The 16,448-nt window shown below is 45.6% G+C and overlaps 2 protein-coding genes across 5 annotated transcripts in view; both read left to right on the top strand.

The window, feature by feature from the left end:
- zswim8 (zinc finger, SWIM-type containing 8) overlaps positions 1 to 4,061 on the top strand; it is a 29,736-nt gene extending 25,675 nt beyond the window's left edge. Inside the window, exons 23-26 of one of the 2 annotated variants that reach the window (XM_035531337.2) lie at positions 258 to 431; positions 685 to 804; positions 1,260 to 1,438; positions 3,723 to 4,061. In XM_035531337.2, coding sequence (XP_035387230.1) covers positions 258 to 431; positions 685 to 804; positions 1,260 to 1,438; positions 3,723 to 3,926 — 677 coding nt within the window. In that variant the 3' untranslated portion in view covers positions 3,927 to 4,061. Of the gene's footprint in view, positions 1 to 257; positions 432 to 684; positions 805 to 1,259; positions 1,439 to 3,722 lie in introns of those variants that run through there. The other variant, XM_081724346.1, reaches the window with a different exon arrangement.
- A 2,811-nt stretch (positions 4,062 to 6,872) lies between these two features.
- ndst2a (N-deacetylase/N-sulfotransferase (heparan glucosaminyl) 2a) overlaps positions 6,873 to 16,448 on the top strand; it is a 75,371-nt gene continuing 65,795 nt past the window's right edge. The window contains exon 1 of one of the 3 annotated variants that reach the window (XM_035531383.2): positions 6,873 to 7,031. The gene's annotated coding sequence lies outside the window, so the exon portion shown is untranslated. The remainder of the gene's footprint in view (positions 7,032 to 16,448) is intronic. The other 2 variants (XM_035531386.2, XM_035531384.2) reach the window with 2 other exon arrangements.

The raw sequence follows: 16,448 nt of genomic DNA, 5'->3' as shown, positions 1-16,448 counted from the left end.
TTTATATGCAATCAGAATGGGACTAGATCAGCTAGACCTGACTACCTTTAGATGAAGTGCACTCTAATGCTCCGAGGGCCTGTTGCACCAAATAAGTTCCCATCAGGGCGGTTGTGGGGTCTGATGGTGATGTTTTTGCCTAGAAAACTCATTTATCATTTATCGCTTCCTTGTGGCCGAGCTGTGTTCTTTATATCCTAATAATCCTTCTCCTGGTGTGCTGTCTGGTTTCGTCTGAGGTTTCTGTTTCTCTTCAGTAGGCGGAGTTCACTCAGGCTCCACCATTCAGGCCATACAGGGAGCCACGCTTCCTGGCCTCTCCTCTCAGCCCGCCTCATTGGTTAGCACGCCTTTTCCTGTGGAAGATGAGCAGCACAGTCAGCCAATCAGCCAGCAGGGACTGCACTACCTGCATTCGGCCTACAGAGTTGGTAAGGACGGCTGATCGTTAAGTTTCTCGTGGCCCTGAAGTTGTAGTCTACTCGTCCCTGGGCCACTGTCTGGTTAGAGCACCACCTTGTGGTGGATTCTGTTTAAATATTAAGGAGGCAAGTTGGGAGTCGGCCGCGTCTGTTGTGGGTGTCGTCGAACATGGAGGTTACACTTATGCATGATGTCTGTTTTAGTACCATTCTGTGGTAAAGCGTAGTGAGGAAGTGATGGATGCTTTCTGTGCTCATTCAGGTATGCTGGCCTTGGAGATGCTGGGCAGGAGGGCTCACAACGACCATCCCAATAACTTCTCCCGTAGCCCCCCTTACACGGAGGACGTCAAGTGGCTGCTTAGCCTCGCTGCGCGGCTCGGTACCTCTCCACGTCCTCACACACAGCCTTCACGTAGCGTGTAGCTCTGCAGTTATTGATTGTTTCCTTTGCTGATGGTTTGGAGCTTGTGTGCATTCACTGTGTCACCGATTTTCTCCATGAGCAGCAGAACAGTGAATCGCGTAAAAACACAAACGCATGCAAAGTCCAGCAGCAGCCTGCAGACTTCATATACTGATAAATAAAACACTGACTATAGTGAAGAAATGTAGCGTGAACAGTATCTACTGTTTCAGGCGTTTGGCTTAGAGGCATTTCCGAGTTGCACAGAGGTTTATGTTGGACGTTGCACGAGCACCTGAGTGGTAACACTCGTGCAGCAGAGTGCTACTTACTGAGAGGACGTGGACGAGGGGTTTTCACGCGCGGCGTCGTTGAGACGGCTCTGGGATGGCTCCGAGCGCTGCTACCTCTGTCGCTCTCTCCCTCTGCAGGGGTGAACTACGTCTACCAGTTCTGCGTGGGGGCTGCCAAAGGTGTGCTGAGTCCGTTCGTCCTGCAGGAGATCATCATGGAGGCCCTGCAGAGGCTGAACCCCGCCCACATCCACGCGCACCTGCGCACCCCCGCCTTTCACCAGCTGGTGCAGCGCTGCCAGCAGGCTTACCTACAGGTACGTGCGCGCCAAACGCCGAACCGCACACGCTGGCTTTACGTGAGCTTGATTTTGCCAAATTGTGCAGCGTACTGAAAGCCTGAGGTTCAACCTGCTGATGTTCCGCTTGCAGTGAGTGACTTGTATACCAGGTATGGCCAATGCTTCTCTCCTGCTCATGTCTTCCCCAGGGGTATTAATGCTATGAGCCATTGACGTAGCATGACACACCCAATATTGAACAACTCATTTTGTCTTTTATCCTTTCGATTTTACTCATCTAGAAAAATCAGTCCAGTAGACATGGCTATTGTTAATTAAACGGGTTCCTATGCGTTCCTGAAATGGGCGGGGCAAGTTGCAACACGGGTCTCTTTGCGAGTGAGCCATTACTGATGACCGCTGCAGTCACGCCTCCCAAAACAGAGCAAGGCCGCAACACTAGTGGTTGGCCGATATGTGGAGACGATAATTGGCCGTTTGTGTGATGTCTGTGAGCCAGCCGTGTCTAGAGTAGGATTGCTTTGGTATTTACTCTTCTGTCTAGCTTGTCAGTGATGTTTAACGTGAAGCTTGCTACACTGTGTACCCTGCTAAACAGAAAAACCATGGCGCTCACCTTGCATTGGTCTAAACCGAAATGCTTCTGGTGACTGAGACCGTCACTTAGGAAGGACCAAAGCTGGCTCTCTGGACCCGTGCTCAGAGCTCACGTTTACCCCCGTCAGTCCAGTGTACGAATCCCGGGGAGAGTGGCTGTCTCCAGCGTTGGTTACACGTGGTTTCAGAAGCGGGATGGTGGTGAGGCTATAGGGAGCATGCCCTGGGTTGATGATGGTGTAGCCTTGCGTGAGGACCCCTGATGAGGGGCATGGGTGTGGCCCTGATGAAAGGGCAGATGTGTGTGGATGGACATTTGGATAGACGGGTTAAACAGGTGCTCTGGCTGCTATGCCAGTGAGCTGCTCTTTGGTCTGGTGGTCAGAGCTCACGTTTACCTCCCGTCAGTCCAGGGTTCCAGTCCTAGGTAGGGTGGCTTCTTTCGTTTTTGTTACTATAAATGATTTTGAATTTCTGTTACTGTTGGATTCCAGTTGCTAAACTGTTGAGTTGAAATGTTTTTCAAGCCTACTGTCCAAGTGTAAGGTGGTATACACTATACAACAGACTACTTATGCTTACTTATGCAGGTTAATTCTAACAGTCTTTAATTGAAGTGATGTTTGTTTGCAAGTTATAAAGTAAAATGCTGGTATGCATTATTTATTTGTTTTACTATTTCATATTCAAGGAGAATATTTTCTTGCTTGTTCCCAATTTCTTATTTGACTATCAGTAGCAGTTTACTCTATAAATCGTATGGTTCTTTTAATCAGTAATATTTTATAATTTTAGTGTTAGGCAGTTCTCATTTTTAATGGACTATTGAAATATGGTATATCATCTTATATCGATATTGTCATCGGCCCCTAAAAAGTCGATATTGATTGAAGAGTGTAGCAGTCTTAAATCTTTGGGATTGGGTGCCTGGATCAAGAGTAAAGTGTTTGTGACCTGAAGGCCGGGAATTTCAGAATGTTTGTGTACATGCGTGAATCCCCTCATCACCACACCACCAGGTTCCATTCACAGAGGACGTCTGCACATCCGAGTTGCGCCAAGTAGAGATCGTGAGGAGTGTTTCCTTTCCGGTCGCGTGCAGTGCCCATGGATGGTGCATGACGGCAGAGAGTGGAGTCCGAGTACGCTCATAGGAAGGACATTCCACAGGCTTCACAGTTCTGCAGGAGAGCAGAGGGAGAAGGGAAGCAGGCCACAGAGAGGAAGATTGAGGGTCTCTCTCACATTCTTGTTCACTGTAGAGAGAATATTTGGCAATCTCTGTCTTCCCTCCCCTCACACAGCAGTATCATAGCTGCTGTCCTAGCGGTATCATAGATCTCATAGCAGCCTGATGGTTGGAGATTTTGACAGTCGTATTACACACCGTGCAAATTTACACCAATTTGTTAACATGGAGAGGAGACACTGATGCAAATTCACGATCATGGTACCCGGGGGATGTGTTCGAGCAGAGATCTGCCATGACTGACGCGAGAGACTTGTTTGCTAAGTGGCTTGTGGGATAAGTGTACTGGATGCGGTCTGTCCCTGTTGAAACGTTGGCATTTGATTTAGGCTGCATTTATTTTCCCCTCTGACGAACGCTCTGAAGCTCCCGTCACCGGGCCGTTTGATGAGCAGATCGTTCGGAGATCCGAGCCCACCGAGCTGTGCTTTAGACCTCTGCTCCTCTCCGCAGTACATCCACCACCGGCTGATCCACCTGACCCCGGCAGACCACGACGACTTCGTGAACATCGTCCGGAGTGCCCGTGGCGCATTTTGCCTGACGCCGGTGGGTATGATGCAGTTCAACGACGTCCTGCAGAACCTGAAGAGAGGCAAGCAGACCAAGGAGCTGTGGCAGAGGATCTCGCTGGAGATGGCGACGTTCTCTCCGTGAACACGCCGCAGGCCAGCTGGGGACTGACGCAGCAGCAGCTGGTCCTCCGCGCGCAAACAGCACCCGTTCTGAACCGCCACTTCCTCTACAAAGTCGTCTTTGGCAGCACAATCAGGCCTCCGGGTGGGCGCCGAGCCGCGGGAGGAACGCGAGACACAAGGGTCCTTCCCTGATTAAGTTCATTGTTGTCAGATTTTCGTGTGCCGTTGAGTAACTTATGACTAGTGTTTATCCTTAGATTCGTCCTGCTCCCCTTTTCCCAAACTGTGTTCATGTTGTGTGCTCTCCTCCAAGTTTGTTTAGATGGTTGTTTAAAAGTTTTGTTTTGTTTTGTTTTTTTCTTCATTTGTTCTGTTGATGTTTGTTGGTTCAGGTTTGAATGAAACCACTAAATGTCAGACTCATACTGATACATTCCTCTGCATTGGAGGAGAGAGGCTCCACCAGTCCGAAACGAATTTCAACTTTGCATATTGACAGTGTACATGAGGGTCGGGGGTGGGGGGGAGGTTTGTTAAAGAATTAAACAGACATTTAATATGAAACAATAATCTTGAGTACGGGTGAGGATTCTTCTGTTTTTGTTTTATTCCTTGTTTTTCTTTTGATATTTTGTATAGTATGGTATGTTTGAGGAATGAAAAATGTTAAACGTGCTATGTGAGTTCCACTCTCCAGTCAGCTTTTGGTGGCAAAGGCTTGAGTTTTTGGAAAACAGAAGTCTGGCTGGACCAGATATTTTTTAAGCTTAAGTAACACGAGTGTCAAGAGTTCATCAGGCACAAGTCCACTACCAACAAGCCCTCTGTATGTTTTCATGTGACTATTTTTTTTTTTTTAACCTTTCACTCTGACATTTGGGTTTTGTTTCCTGTGCATTTGTACTTATTACCAGCAAGTATTTGTGCATACACGCGCAAGAGCAGTATTTCTTTCATTTTAGATTGTATTAACCCCTAAATCACATGCACGCGTGCGCTCGCGCTCTCGCGCCCCCCCGACACGCGCGCGCACGCACTCACTCACTCTCCAACTTCAACTAGACATGTGGTCCGTCTGAGAAGTTGCCAGATTCCTGTGTTCCAGTCTTAAGTCCAGTGCTAGCGTTGGAGCTCACTAGTAGGGAGTGACTGTGTAGAAAATGTACTGTGATATTTTTGTATTCTTCGAAGTGTAGCTTGGTTGGGAAAAAGATATATAAATATATATGAATATATAAACTGTGCTGATTGCAAGAGGCTGTAATCTAGACTAAAAAAAACTAAAAATGGACAAAAAGCAATATTGAAAATGTAGAGTTTACTTAATAAAGATAACTCAAAATGCTAATTTTGCATTTTTTTTGTTGTACAGTGCAGAAATAGATTTTACATCCTGTTTTCAGTATAAAAATCCTTAATTCCCTTTTATTTTCCTGTAATAACTGAAAATGAAGCATAAACAAGTTCTTCTCCCTGTGAAGCAACATGACAACATGACCAGAAGTCAAAAGGCTAATCCTGGCATTGATTTCCTGACACTTGGGAGGAATAACTTGTGTGTAGCCTCTCAAATTCACGGACAGCTGAGAGCACAATAACTGGTGCTAAATGGCACAAAATCTAGTTTAAACTTGTAAATGGTTTATAAATTGGCTCACTGTATTGTATAACTGTTATTAATGGAAAATGACGATGCAAATTGTTTTTAAAGAAATGTTAGACTAAAAGTGAAAGATCATGAGCTTTAATGTAAACCAACGCGCGCACACATCCTCGCGTTATACGACCGCGGGCTGAAAGTGATGATTAAAAACCCAGCACGACATTCCTTCCGCCAGCAGGTGGCGCAATAGGATGAGTTTTAAACCCCGGAGAAGTCAAGCAGAGAATCATGGTCGATCTATGAATGTTTTAGGAATTAGATACATTAGTCTATAATGAACTCACATCCCTTTAAACTTTAGGTTGGTTTTTTTTAGCTAGCTTACAGTGTTTAGTCCTTACCGCAAAAGGACTCCTATTAATATGGGAAACAAAATACGGTAAAGCATCTATGCAACTGTTACCAAAGCTTTGTGAACACGAATTTACGTTAGATCTATGTACCTCCTCCCCTCCCCCTCCTCCTCCTCCTCCTCCCTCCCTCCTCCTCCTCCCTCCCTCCTCCTCCTCCCTCCCTCCTCCTCCCCTCCATCCTCCCCATCCTCCTCTCCTCCCCATCCTCCTCTCCCCTCCTCATCCTCCCCAAATAGTAACTAAATACATGTGGTAATTGCCAAATGCCTGATTCATTAGGTAATGCCCACGGTCAATATGTAACGTTGCCTATTGCTGCTTCCCACAGCCCTTACCTGAGCCCCTTAATTGAGCTCTATCTGAATCCTCTACCTGAGTCCCTTATCCGGGCCCCCTACCTGAATCCTCTACCTGAGTCCCTTATCCGGGCCCCCTACCTGAATCCTCTACCTGAGTCCCTTATCCGGGCCCCCTACCTGAATCCTCTACCTGAGTCCCTTATCCGGGCCCCCTACCTGAATCCTCTACCTGAGTCCCTTATCCGGGCCCCCTACCTGAATCCTCTACCTGAGTCCCTTATCCGGGCCCCCTACCTGAATCCTCTACCTGAGTCCCTTTTCCGGGCCCCCTACCTGAATCCTCTACCTGAGTCCCTTATCCGGGCCCCCTACCTGAATCCTCTACCTGAGTCCCTAAAGGAGGCGCGTTCTTCTGGGAACTCCCATCGCCGACTTTTCCATCGCTTAGGAGCCAACATAAAAAGGTTTTCTCTGAGAAAACATAAAATCATCACAGTCACATCTGTGTGCTCCAACATATGCAAGCTGCAAACCAGAGAGGCTTGCTTCCGAAGTTCGCCCTCTCCACACGTGCACAGAGCAGCGGTAATATCTCGACAACCCCGCGGCGCACCCCTGTCGCACGGATCCGTTTGGTTCAGTCCAGACTTTGTGCGAGGAGCCGCGCGACCCGGCCGCCTCATAGCGGAGCGAAGATGGCGGCGCTGTGGACGCTGCTGTCAACAACGCCGTGAGTCCGCGGCTGTTTGACTCACCCGGCGCCGAAACACTCGCTTCCTTGGACGGTCGTGCGAAAGAAAAGTGGCCCGGTGAGTAGTAGTCCCCCCCCGGACCCTTGTTCGTGCTCTGCGCGTATTCCTCTCCGTGCGAGCTGAGCGCTCAGCCCGCTGGGTTGTTAGGGAGCCCTGCTCTTCAGCACCGTCGGCACGGCTTTATTTTGGCCTGTTTTTAGACTGTTTTGGACTTACAGGTTTGATACCGCATCACTGGAACTTTACACCCAGCAATACCAAGAGGCTGAATTGTTTCTGGTGCAGCACCGCGCTGCCCAGGCTGAGAGTAACACACCAGATAAACGCGTTAAGTTCGAGCGAACTCGCCCCTTGGCTTTGGACTTAAGCGGCTCATTTCGCCGTCGGAGAGGTTTTTGGTTTTCGGGAGCCCAGTTATGTACCTAGGATATGATGGCTGTAAGTTATTCCTGCAAGTTGTTCCTATGATGGGCAGTACAAGTTATTCCTATGATGGCTGTAAGTTGCTCCTACTCGGACAAGCGAACTCGGAGCCCGGTTTGTGCGGACTCTGTTCAAAATCTGAGGGCCGTCGTGGCTGGGGCGTCTTAGTTGCTCGGTGCGCTTGTACACGACGTGTTTGAATTTGGCTTCTTCGGCCATTGGCTGTGTTGGTGTCAGACCCTACATGAACACCGTTAGCTAACTAAATGGACTGTTTTAGGAATTAAATGTCCCGCAGCCCTCGCCAACAATACATTTACAATTCATCACTTTAAGTTAATTATTGATTTCTTGAAGTTCACGTTCTGCAAAGCAGATAATCTTGGACGTTTGTTCCGTCATTAAATGATTTCAAGTCAAGTTAGGATGTTTGAAAGAAATGCAGCATGTTTTACAGCCTAGCCAATTTTTTTTGAAGATGTGTATGTCTTCCATGTGTTCAGTGCAAAAGGGGGCATATAAATGTTGAGGTTCAACAGTACAATATATGAAGCTGTCTCTGTATTGAGTAATGTAGTGAACAAAAAATTGTCATTGATTCAGTCTGAAACATCTACCTTTCTCTTGACTAACTAATTTGTTTCAAACTAAGGCAAAATAATGTTAGTGTGAAATTTTAACCTCTTTGACCCTTTTGGTTAAAATTCTCCATATTCATCATCTCATGATAAAGAATATTTTCAATAATAAAATATTGTCCAATGTCTTAACTTTCCAAGAGTTTTAAAGTGTCAGGATTGTTATATTTTAATAAGATGATGTTTTTTCCTGTTAATAGCCAAAAAGGGTAAAAAGACATGACGTTTGTGATGCATTTTGTTGCACTGTAGTGGGAGACATTTCTCACAAAAGCAGTATTTTAACAATGGCTTGTCTGTTCCAATCTAACAATCTTTTATTGTGTAGTTCAACAAATATTAGAGTTGATACTGTGCTATATAATTTGTTACTTCCTGCTGAGTTTCCACTTTGTGATTTTTGATAACGGTGGTCAGACTGATGGTGACAGAGCAGTTATGGGAATGAGTTCAGTGCTGTGTTGGATCCTGTCTCCTTTACAGTCCACTGGGTTATTTTAGGTTACACGTGTCCACATGAGCTGCAGTTTCCTTTTAAATGTCACAGTGACTGGGTAAGAGTTAATGTGCAATAATATGAAAGGTAGGTGTGTTGAAGTCCCCCTTGCGGCTGGTCTCGGGGTGTTACTCATCCACTCTGTCTCTGTGATTCCTGTGGAGAATTGAGAAGTGTTCTAGATGCAGGTAGTCATCAGGCCAAAACTGTTTGTCTGTGCCGTATCTAGTCTGTCCTGTAATCGTGCAATGTCCTGTTTTTAGAGCAGGACCGTATTGATTTGGACCCACAGGCTAAGACGCACCTTGTCTTAGCAGTGCACTAGTGCTGAGGTCAGACATAACTGTGTTATGACCAAGTCGGCTTCTTCTACAGCCACTTCATCTCGTGTTGACAATTAGCCGGTTCATAAGGTGGTGTTTTCAGTAGGGATGGGTGCAGGATACCAAAGTGGAGCGATGAAGATTTTGGATGACAAATCCTCTTTTCTTTCTGTTTTTCTCCTCTGATCATTTGTGTAAAGGTTCTGAGTTTCAGTGGTGTGTGTGTGTTCGTGTGTAGTGTTTTTGGCCCTGATGGTAATCCTCCTCATGGCATATCTTATGTCTTAGACAGACGGTGATGAAGTTATTGTCCTCAACCACTAAAACTTGGCAAGCAGTTTTTGCTTGGGGCAAATTTAAAGAGAATAGTTTCATTCATGCGGTTAGTAATTTTAGATTGTCTGGACATTCCTCACTTGTTTTCACAACCCTTAGCTGTAACTGGTATGGTGTTTGCACTGGTGTCAGATATATAATTTATTTACACACACAGTGTCATTACTGATTGGATTTTGCTATGCATTATTAATAGGTTTTATGGTTCTACTGTTTTCTTGTTATTCTTAGCAGCGACTGGTAGCTTAGTCAACCTGAAATCAAAAAATAGTTGTTGTTTTAAACCTTAAGTCATGCCTTTAGTCATATTAATGGATGGAAGTTGGGCAGAAAAACAAACAAAAACAAAAAGAAACTGACCAATAATGTCATGGCATGTTTTCCCAGTGAATGGCATGTTTTCCCAGTCATGCTGACACCAGCTGGCAGCAACACAGACAGCAGGTGTGTATTTAGTTGTATGTAGCTTGTTCCCTGTACCTAGAATTCCATGGTTATGAGCCTGGAAGCTCAAGTCTTTACCTGAAATAATGCAGTTCTCCATCTTCTTCAAAATGTAATGTCTGAGGAATGTTACTTGGCATTGTTTCAAGAAGGCAAATCAGCTGCGTTCTGGTATTGACAGACTTGGCAATTCCATAAGCTGAAGTGTTTTGTGTAAAGATTCCGTTAAGCAGTGTCCTGCCTTCTTACTGACCATTATCAAATCGAACTAATATTCCTTACCTGATTACTGACCATCTACCAGTGTGTAATGCAAAAGCATATAGTCAGGGATTCCTTATCCTCCACGGTGGAGTACAGGCCAGTGTGCAGGTCCGATTCCTTGTTGGTTTTGAAATTTTCATGATCCGATCAAAGGATCACCCCTAATGTCCCGCTCAGGTTTTCCGTTTCACTCAGATCTACCCCACATTGCAGAAGTTAAAGAAACATTCTGGTTTCCAATTCACGTTGATACCTTGCGTGCATACCTTGCATGGCTTTTCTTCAGAAGTCAGATATACCTCATCTTTACTGACCAGCTGGTTCTCTAAAGGTTTTCAGCTGTTGTTTGGCTTGTAGAGGCGCAGGAGACGGGCATCGTCCTTTGTGACTCTGTGACATCTCGAACACTTATCTCTCTAAAACAACTGTCTCATGCACGAGAGGGTTATGTTACTGCTCACTGATGCAGGGCAAGACGGTGCGTTCAGTTAAACACAACACCACATAAGGCTGGTGCTCACACTCAGGCTAGGCGGCTGTCATCGAACGGCTCTCTTTAACACGGCCTTCTGTCTGTAAGATTGTATGCCTTGCTTCTGTTGAGAGTACTGCCTGCTCCAAGGCTTAGGTTTTGAAATGTAGATTTTCTTGTGTATTGATATGCTTCCATGTATTACAGCCAAGAAGGTAGCAGCCACCCTTTGTGCAGGCTTGTGTGTGTGTGCTTGTGTCCGTGAGTCTGACTTTAAATGTGTCTTGTTTTTTCTGTGTGCATGTCTGTCTGTCTGTCTGTCTGTCTGTCTGTCTGTCTGTCTGTCTGTCTGTCTGTCTGTCTGTCTGTCTGTCTGTCTGTCTGTCTGTCTGTCTGTCTGTCTCTGTGCTTTTTCATTTTTAGTCTTTTGCTTTTAATTTTGTTTGTGAGCACAATTTCTGATGATGAATTATGTTTCATCATTGTGCTCTAAATCATGATGAGACCAAACCAGTGTGGGTAATTAAGGAACTTGCAGTGATTTAAAAATAAACTTAGCAAGTGTTCCCAGAAGCCCCTGCAGTAAGCAGTTTCAAGGAGGTGCAGATATGTTGTGGACAGCAGGAGTATTTTCATTTACAGACCTGTGGTATCGTCCTGTGGTGTGTAAATGAGAAGAGTTCACTGTTCACTCCGATTTTCAATATTTTACTTTGTTGGCTTTTTTTTTTTTTTTTTTTTTTTTTTTTTTTTTACTTTAATACATTATTATTTGAAAGGGCTGATGTTAAAACATACTAATATGCCCAGACAGTTGCTTTGCTGTTTTAGAAAGCAAACACAAAAATAGGTGCGTTTGAATGCTGGAGCATGGCCTGACTGTGTTTGAGTTGTTTTCTGAGGGATTCCAGGATAGCCTGCAGGCGATTCAAAATGACCTCAACACCAGTGTGGCGTTTTCTGAGGTTCCCCGAGCTTCAGATCTTCAGAGGAATGGCGCCGTTAATTAAGAAGCAGAGCTGTGTGCCTTCACATGTGAACGCAGACCTGCTGTAACTGAGAGGAATGGACTGAGTGGAGCTGACTCTTCTAGGGGGGTTTGAAAGTGTGGGCTGGGTTGGCTCACTATTTTGCTCCAGGGGAAGGACTAGAAGATTGATTCAATTAGATATAAATGAGAGATCAAAGCAAGTAGTGTGTGTAAGTGTAATGTAACATAATGTAATATGTTACATACATATATGGGCAGATTAGCTGCTGTAATCTGTTCAGGGTTTCCAGATTTGCTCCATGCAGATGCCGCTTTATTAACCCCGCACGTCTCCTAGAAGTGCTCCTCTTATTCCTCTTATCCATGATGGCCTGCTCGTGTTGTGTGAGCTGGCTGCCGTCGTTTTCTTTAGCGATTTTCATTTCAAGTGCGTCAGACAGAATGCGACTTTGATATTTGTCATTGCAAGAAATGTGTTGAGACAGAAGTGACTGAACCCCACGGTCACCTGCCTCTTTAGTTCAGTATGCATAAAAGAACACAATGCGATGACCTTTCCCTGACCTCAAACATACAGCTCTGTTTGCAGCCAGAGGTTATCTTTAGTTTTGCATCAGAGCGTTGAAGCTAACGTAACTAACAAGCATATGTACAATACTGAATATTTAAGAGGCAAGCCCAATTGATCTCGTGTGTGTGTGTGTGTGTGTGTATGTATGTATGTATAATCGTCAAATTCTGCACAAGCTTTGACAACCTTTGCCCAATGACCATGATTTTAGTGAGTAGATGTTTTGCTGTAGTACATGTTGATTTGGTTTACTTTGATGATGCAGTTTAGTTTGCAATTATTATAAGAATACAAATTTCATTAATTCTACTTTAATTAATGACGTTAACTGTTCGGTAAATTGACATTCCTCATCAGAAGGGCTGACTTTGTCTTATTGTAGTATTTATAGACATTAAAAATCATTAATTGCAGTTATTTGTTTGACAATGAATCATCAATAATTAATCTCAAGATTGTGCCAGGTCCATCTTTGTCTTAATGGTGGTGCCGCATCACAGCTGAAGGGCTGCATGACAAGTTATTTGCCAGTGAGAGGTGGTTGGGCGCTGGAGGTGGGGTCCGTGGGGCGCTGGAGGTGGGGTTCGTGGGGCGCTGGAGGTGGGGTCCGTGGGGCGTGCTTTAGCTGCGCAGTGTAGGTTTCTGAAGAAGTCTTTTTTTCATGGATTTCTCCACCTGAGCTGTTCATTTCTGATTGGCTGTTGTGTCTGCGGTGGGTACTCCTGCTGGGCAATGCTGAAGTAAAAACAGAAGAAGAACTGCTTCATTTCCTCTCTCAAGAGAGTGAATCCTCTCTGAATGTTGCGCAAGTCTGGCCTCAGCTTCCAGTTTACCCCGTCGTGGTTTGCGTTGGCGTTCTAGCCACTCCTCATTCTCTCTCGTAATTAAGAGTCAATTAAACTCATTAAACACATTCCATTTCCATTTTTCCGTGCCACCTTCCACCTGGATATGACTTCATCCTCTCAGTAATAAGAGGATGAAGTCATATCCAGGTGGAAGGTGGCACGGAAAAATGGAAATGGAATGTGTTTTTCAAATTTTAAAACCTGATATGATCTCACATTTGGCTTCTCAAAGGTTTTTTTTTTTTTTTGGTGAGGGTCTGGATCCAAATAGATGAGCATTGCAGAGTCGCTGTTGCTTCGTAAATGAAGGTGTTTCCTTAAATGAGGGCAATTCAGAGAGCACAATGCATGTAGCTTAAAACTGATCTCACACTGGCACGTCGAGATCTCTTCCTCCAGCCTAAGGTGTTGTCCTAAAAATCCTGGCAAACCTGTGCATGCAAGAACAGGCGGGGAGGTTCATTAATAAGCCCTGGGTTCTCCAGATGCTCCTTGACTGAGTATTTGGATGGTAATTGTACCCAGAACACATACTTAAACTACTGGGGATACAGCAAGTAATTCAGCACTGTTATATGTGCAGAGGTAAGATGGTTGGCAGGAGGGGGGGGGACCCCTCATCCTTAATTGATCCTTATTAGGAACACGGCACTTTCAAATCTTTGTCATTAGTATGTAATTTGCAGTGTTTCGTGCACTCATAAATTGGCTCTGTTCCTGCAGGCTGTCGTTATGGATACTCTCCATGGTTACTGATTTTCTTTCTAGTAATTTGTCCCTTTAGCATTGTTAAATTAAGCCATCAAGCTTAGTCAAGCTAATGTATGTGGCGCGACCTTCAGTCACTCCAGGAGAATATCGCGCTCTCAGCGTAAACTAATGGCTTTTATTGGTGGCTATGGCATCCCACAATGTTAGTGCAAACCACTAACTGTTACGTTGTTTTTGGTTTCTGTTCTTTTGTGCAGAAAGTTGGAGACGCACTGGTCTGTTTGGAGATATGTATGAGTTTGTGTTGAAGTTGGGTGATTACGTTTATAAAAACAAAACAATTATTGTGGGTAATCAACCTTGCAAGCTTAATCGACAAGGACTTGAGTTTTCTGTTCAGCAGACCTGGTTCAGATAAGAATTCTGCTTTAGGTCACGTGCATAAATGTTTGCGGTGTGAATGAACTAGAAGACAGCTGCTCGCACTCTCTGGAGCCTCGCTCAAGAGCAGTTTTGTTCGATTTGATTTGGTAGTCCCCCACCATTTGAGTCCGTACCGTCTGGGTGATACAGAACCAGCCGAGATGGTGAAGCAAAGCGCGGAAGTGTGACAGAGTGCGTTTCCAGAGTCAACGTTATTGTCGCTGCTATCTTTGAGTTTGATCTACAAGGGAGCGTTCGGGAGGAGGGGTGGGTGGGGCGTGAGGTACCCCGTACGTGTGTACGGAGTCAGTGTTTTGGCTGAGCCCTGGCCCAAATGTAGCCTCCCTACCTGGAATGTCTTGGCGCACCTGTGCAGGTATTTTATGTGGTTAGGATCATGACCAAGCTGAATGTAATTATTAAACCCCCAGATATTGAGTAAAGACTTAAAAACAAAACAGCAGATGCGTACATGGTTGGTAAGACTGGGCCTTTTTTTTTTTTCGATGATTAAAAGTGCACTTGTTTGAGAAGTTGTTGTTGTTGTTGTTGTTGTTGTTTACACTGTCTGATTTGGCAGTGCTGCCGTGCTCAGGAAGCCCATTTTGTCTCAAGCCAAGTGTTTCCTCAGACTCTCCAGAGGTTTGCCGCATGCTGGTTTGTGTGCTCAGCCTGGACAGATAAGTGGCATGTCGCTGGAGAGAGTTTCCTACAGGCTTGTGTCTGAGCATTCAGCGTTGTGAGCTGCAGGCGTTACTTAACGTCTGGCACAAATGTGTGTCCACCCCCCTGCCCCCCATGTTGAATTCCTTGTAGTCCAAACTGAATAAATTATAACTCCGCTCTCTGATCTTCTGAAGAGGAAAAGGAGTTGGGTGGGATGATCACACTAAAATCCTGGGTAAATTACCCTCTACCATGGAATCTGTCCTGGACAAACAAGGTTTGTAAGATGGAAATCCTTTTTCCTACCAAAAGTGTGTGCCCATGGCAACTTGGCAAGCTCGAAAAGGACTAAACACTCTGATCTTTGTGATGGGAGCTCTGGAGTCCGCAGGGCTTTGGGAGTCGCAGTGTTGCCCTTGGCGAGAGCTCCGTGTGCCAGACTGAGTCCTGCAGGTGCTTCTAAGCACAGCGCGTCAGGACTGCGATCGCAGGATCTGTGCAGGTCTGTAATCTGGCGGGAGAGGGGGGCCACTGGTTGAGCAGTTGTTGGAAAAGGGACACCGTCAGGACTTAAAACGCTTTAGGTGAATTCTGGCCCCAGTTGTCTTGGCGAACTGGCACTGTGGCGTAATGGGGTGGACGATGCCCTACCTTGACGGTTGTTTCCTGGGATGGAGCACTTCAGGACGGTGCACTCGCTGGTGCTGCTGCTGATTGGGCTGATATTAATATCCATCACTCCAGCTGTGATTCTGTTTCTCAAAAAAACAAAAAAAAAGAAATAAAAATAGATGCAGTCCTATCTGGTTGAAATGGAATTGGCTGTAGCCACCTTGTAAAATGTGCGTGTGCGTGCCTCTCCTTCCAGAAGCAGCGCTCTGTGTGTGGGTTTGTGTGGCTGTGGTGTCATTTATTCCAGCCTGAAGGTGTGCAGTGTGAGAGCTCACTGACTGATGAGCAGGATACTGTGGGTGAAGCTCAGGCGACTGCTGCCCTTCCTTTTGGAGCGCTTCTCCTGCTTCACTCTGCAGAAGGAGGAGAGCACATGTCTTCCCCCCCCCCTCCCCCCGCGATATGTGTTTTGTGATCAGGACGTCATCATCCCACCTACACAAGCACACCCAGACGAGCGCGCCCTGCATTGTTTTTCCTGCTCCGGTTTCACATCTTTCTGTCTCTGCGCTTTTATTTAGATATGTTGAGAGACTTGAGTGTAGGGCTGAGAGTTTCGACTGCTAAGTGAACTGTGAACTGTGTATCCAGCTCTCAGGTTATGGTACGCGGTACACCCACCACAACATACTGATGATAAAAACACCACCAGTTTCACCCACCGCCCTCATTTTGTGATCCCTTTACAAAGTCCTTTCATTTCTGTTAACAAACCAGCAGTTTGGCAGAAACTCGCATCTGTAAAATGCGTGTAATGTTTTTCATCTTCACTTGAATAGTCATGTCTATTAATCGTGTCCATTAAAAATTCTTTCCAGTATCCAGTTTTATATTGCAACGAAGATTTATTGTTTATCCCGGCTGTATTAGAAATGTTGTAGTTTTGTTATAGTTCTGTTGGGGAAAAATTAATGATATCGTTAAACTGATGGTTGATTTATTGCGTTGTTGGTGGTAGGCACGGATTTTGCTGCCTTCCTTTGCCTGCATGGAGGAGCTCAGCTGCTCCTCTCGGCCAGTGGTGAACTTTCTGACCCCTCTGGTGATGTGGACAGGCGCTTTCTGCATGCTTTCATTGCCCTACACGAGCCCTGGTCCAGGCACAATCCTAGACTTGTGCGGGAGGCTGACTGCTAGCGTTCCCCCCCCCCACTCCTGTTACTATGCAAAGTTGCAGGCCTTGTTAGGAGAGGCAC

This window comes from Electrophorus electricus, chromosome 12, assembly GCF_041902795.1.
Source record: "Electrophorus electricus isolate QZ-2024a chromosome 12, ASM4190279v1, whole genome shotgun sequence".
NCBI classification, from domain to species: domain Eukaryota; kingdom Metazoa; phylum Chordata; class Actinopteri; order Gymnotiformes; family Gymnotidae; genus Electrophorus; species Electrophorus electricus.
The sequence above is the reverse complement of the archived record's forward strand: the minus strand, read 5'-3'. Positions and strand labels throughout refer to the sequence as shown.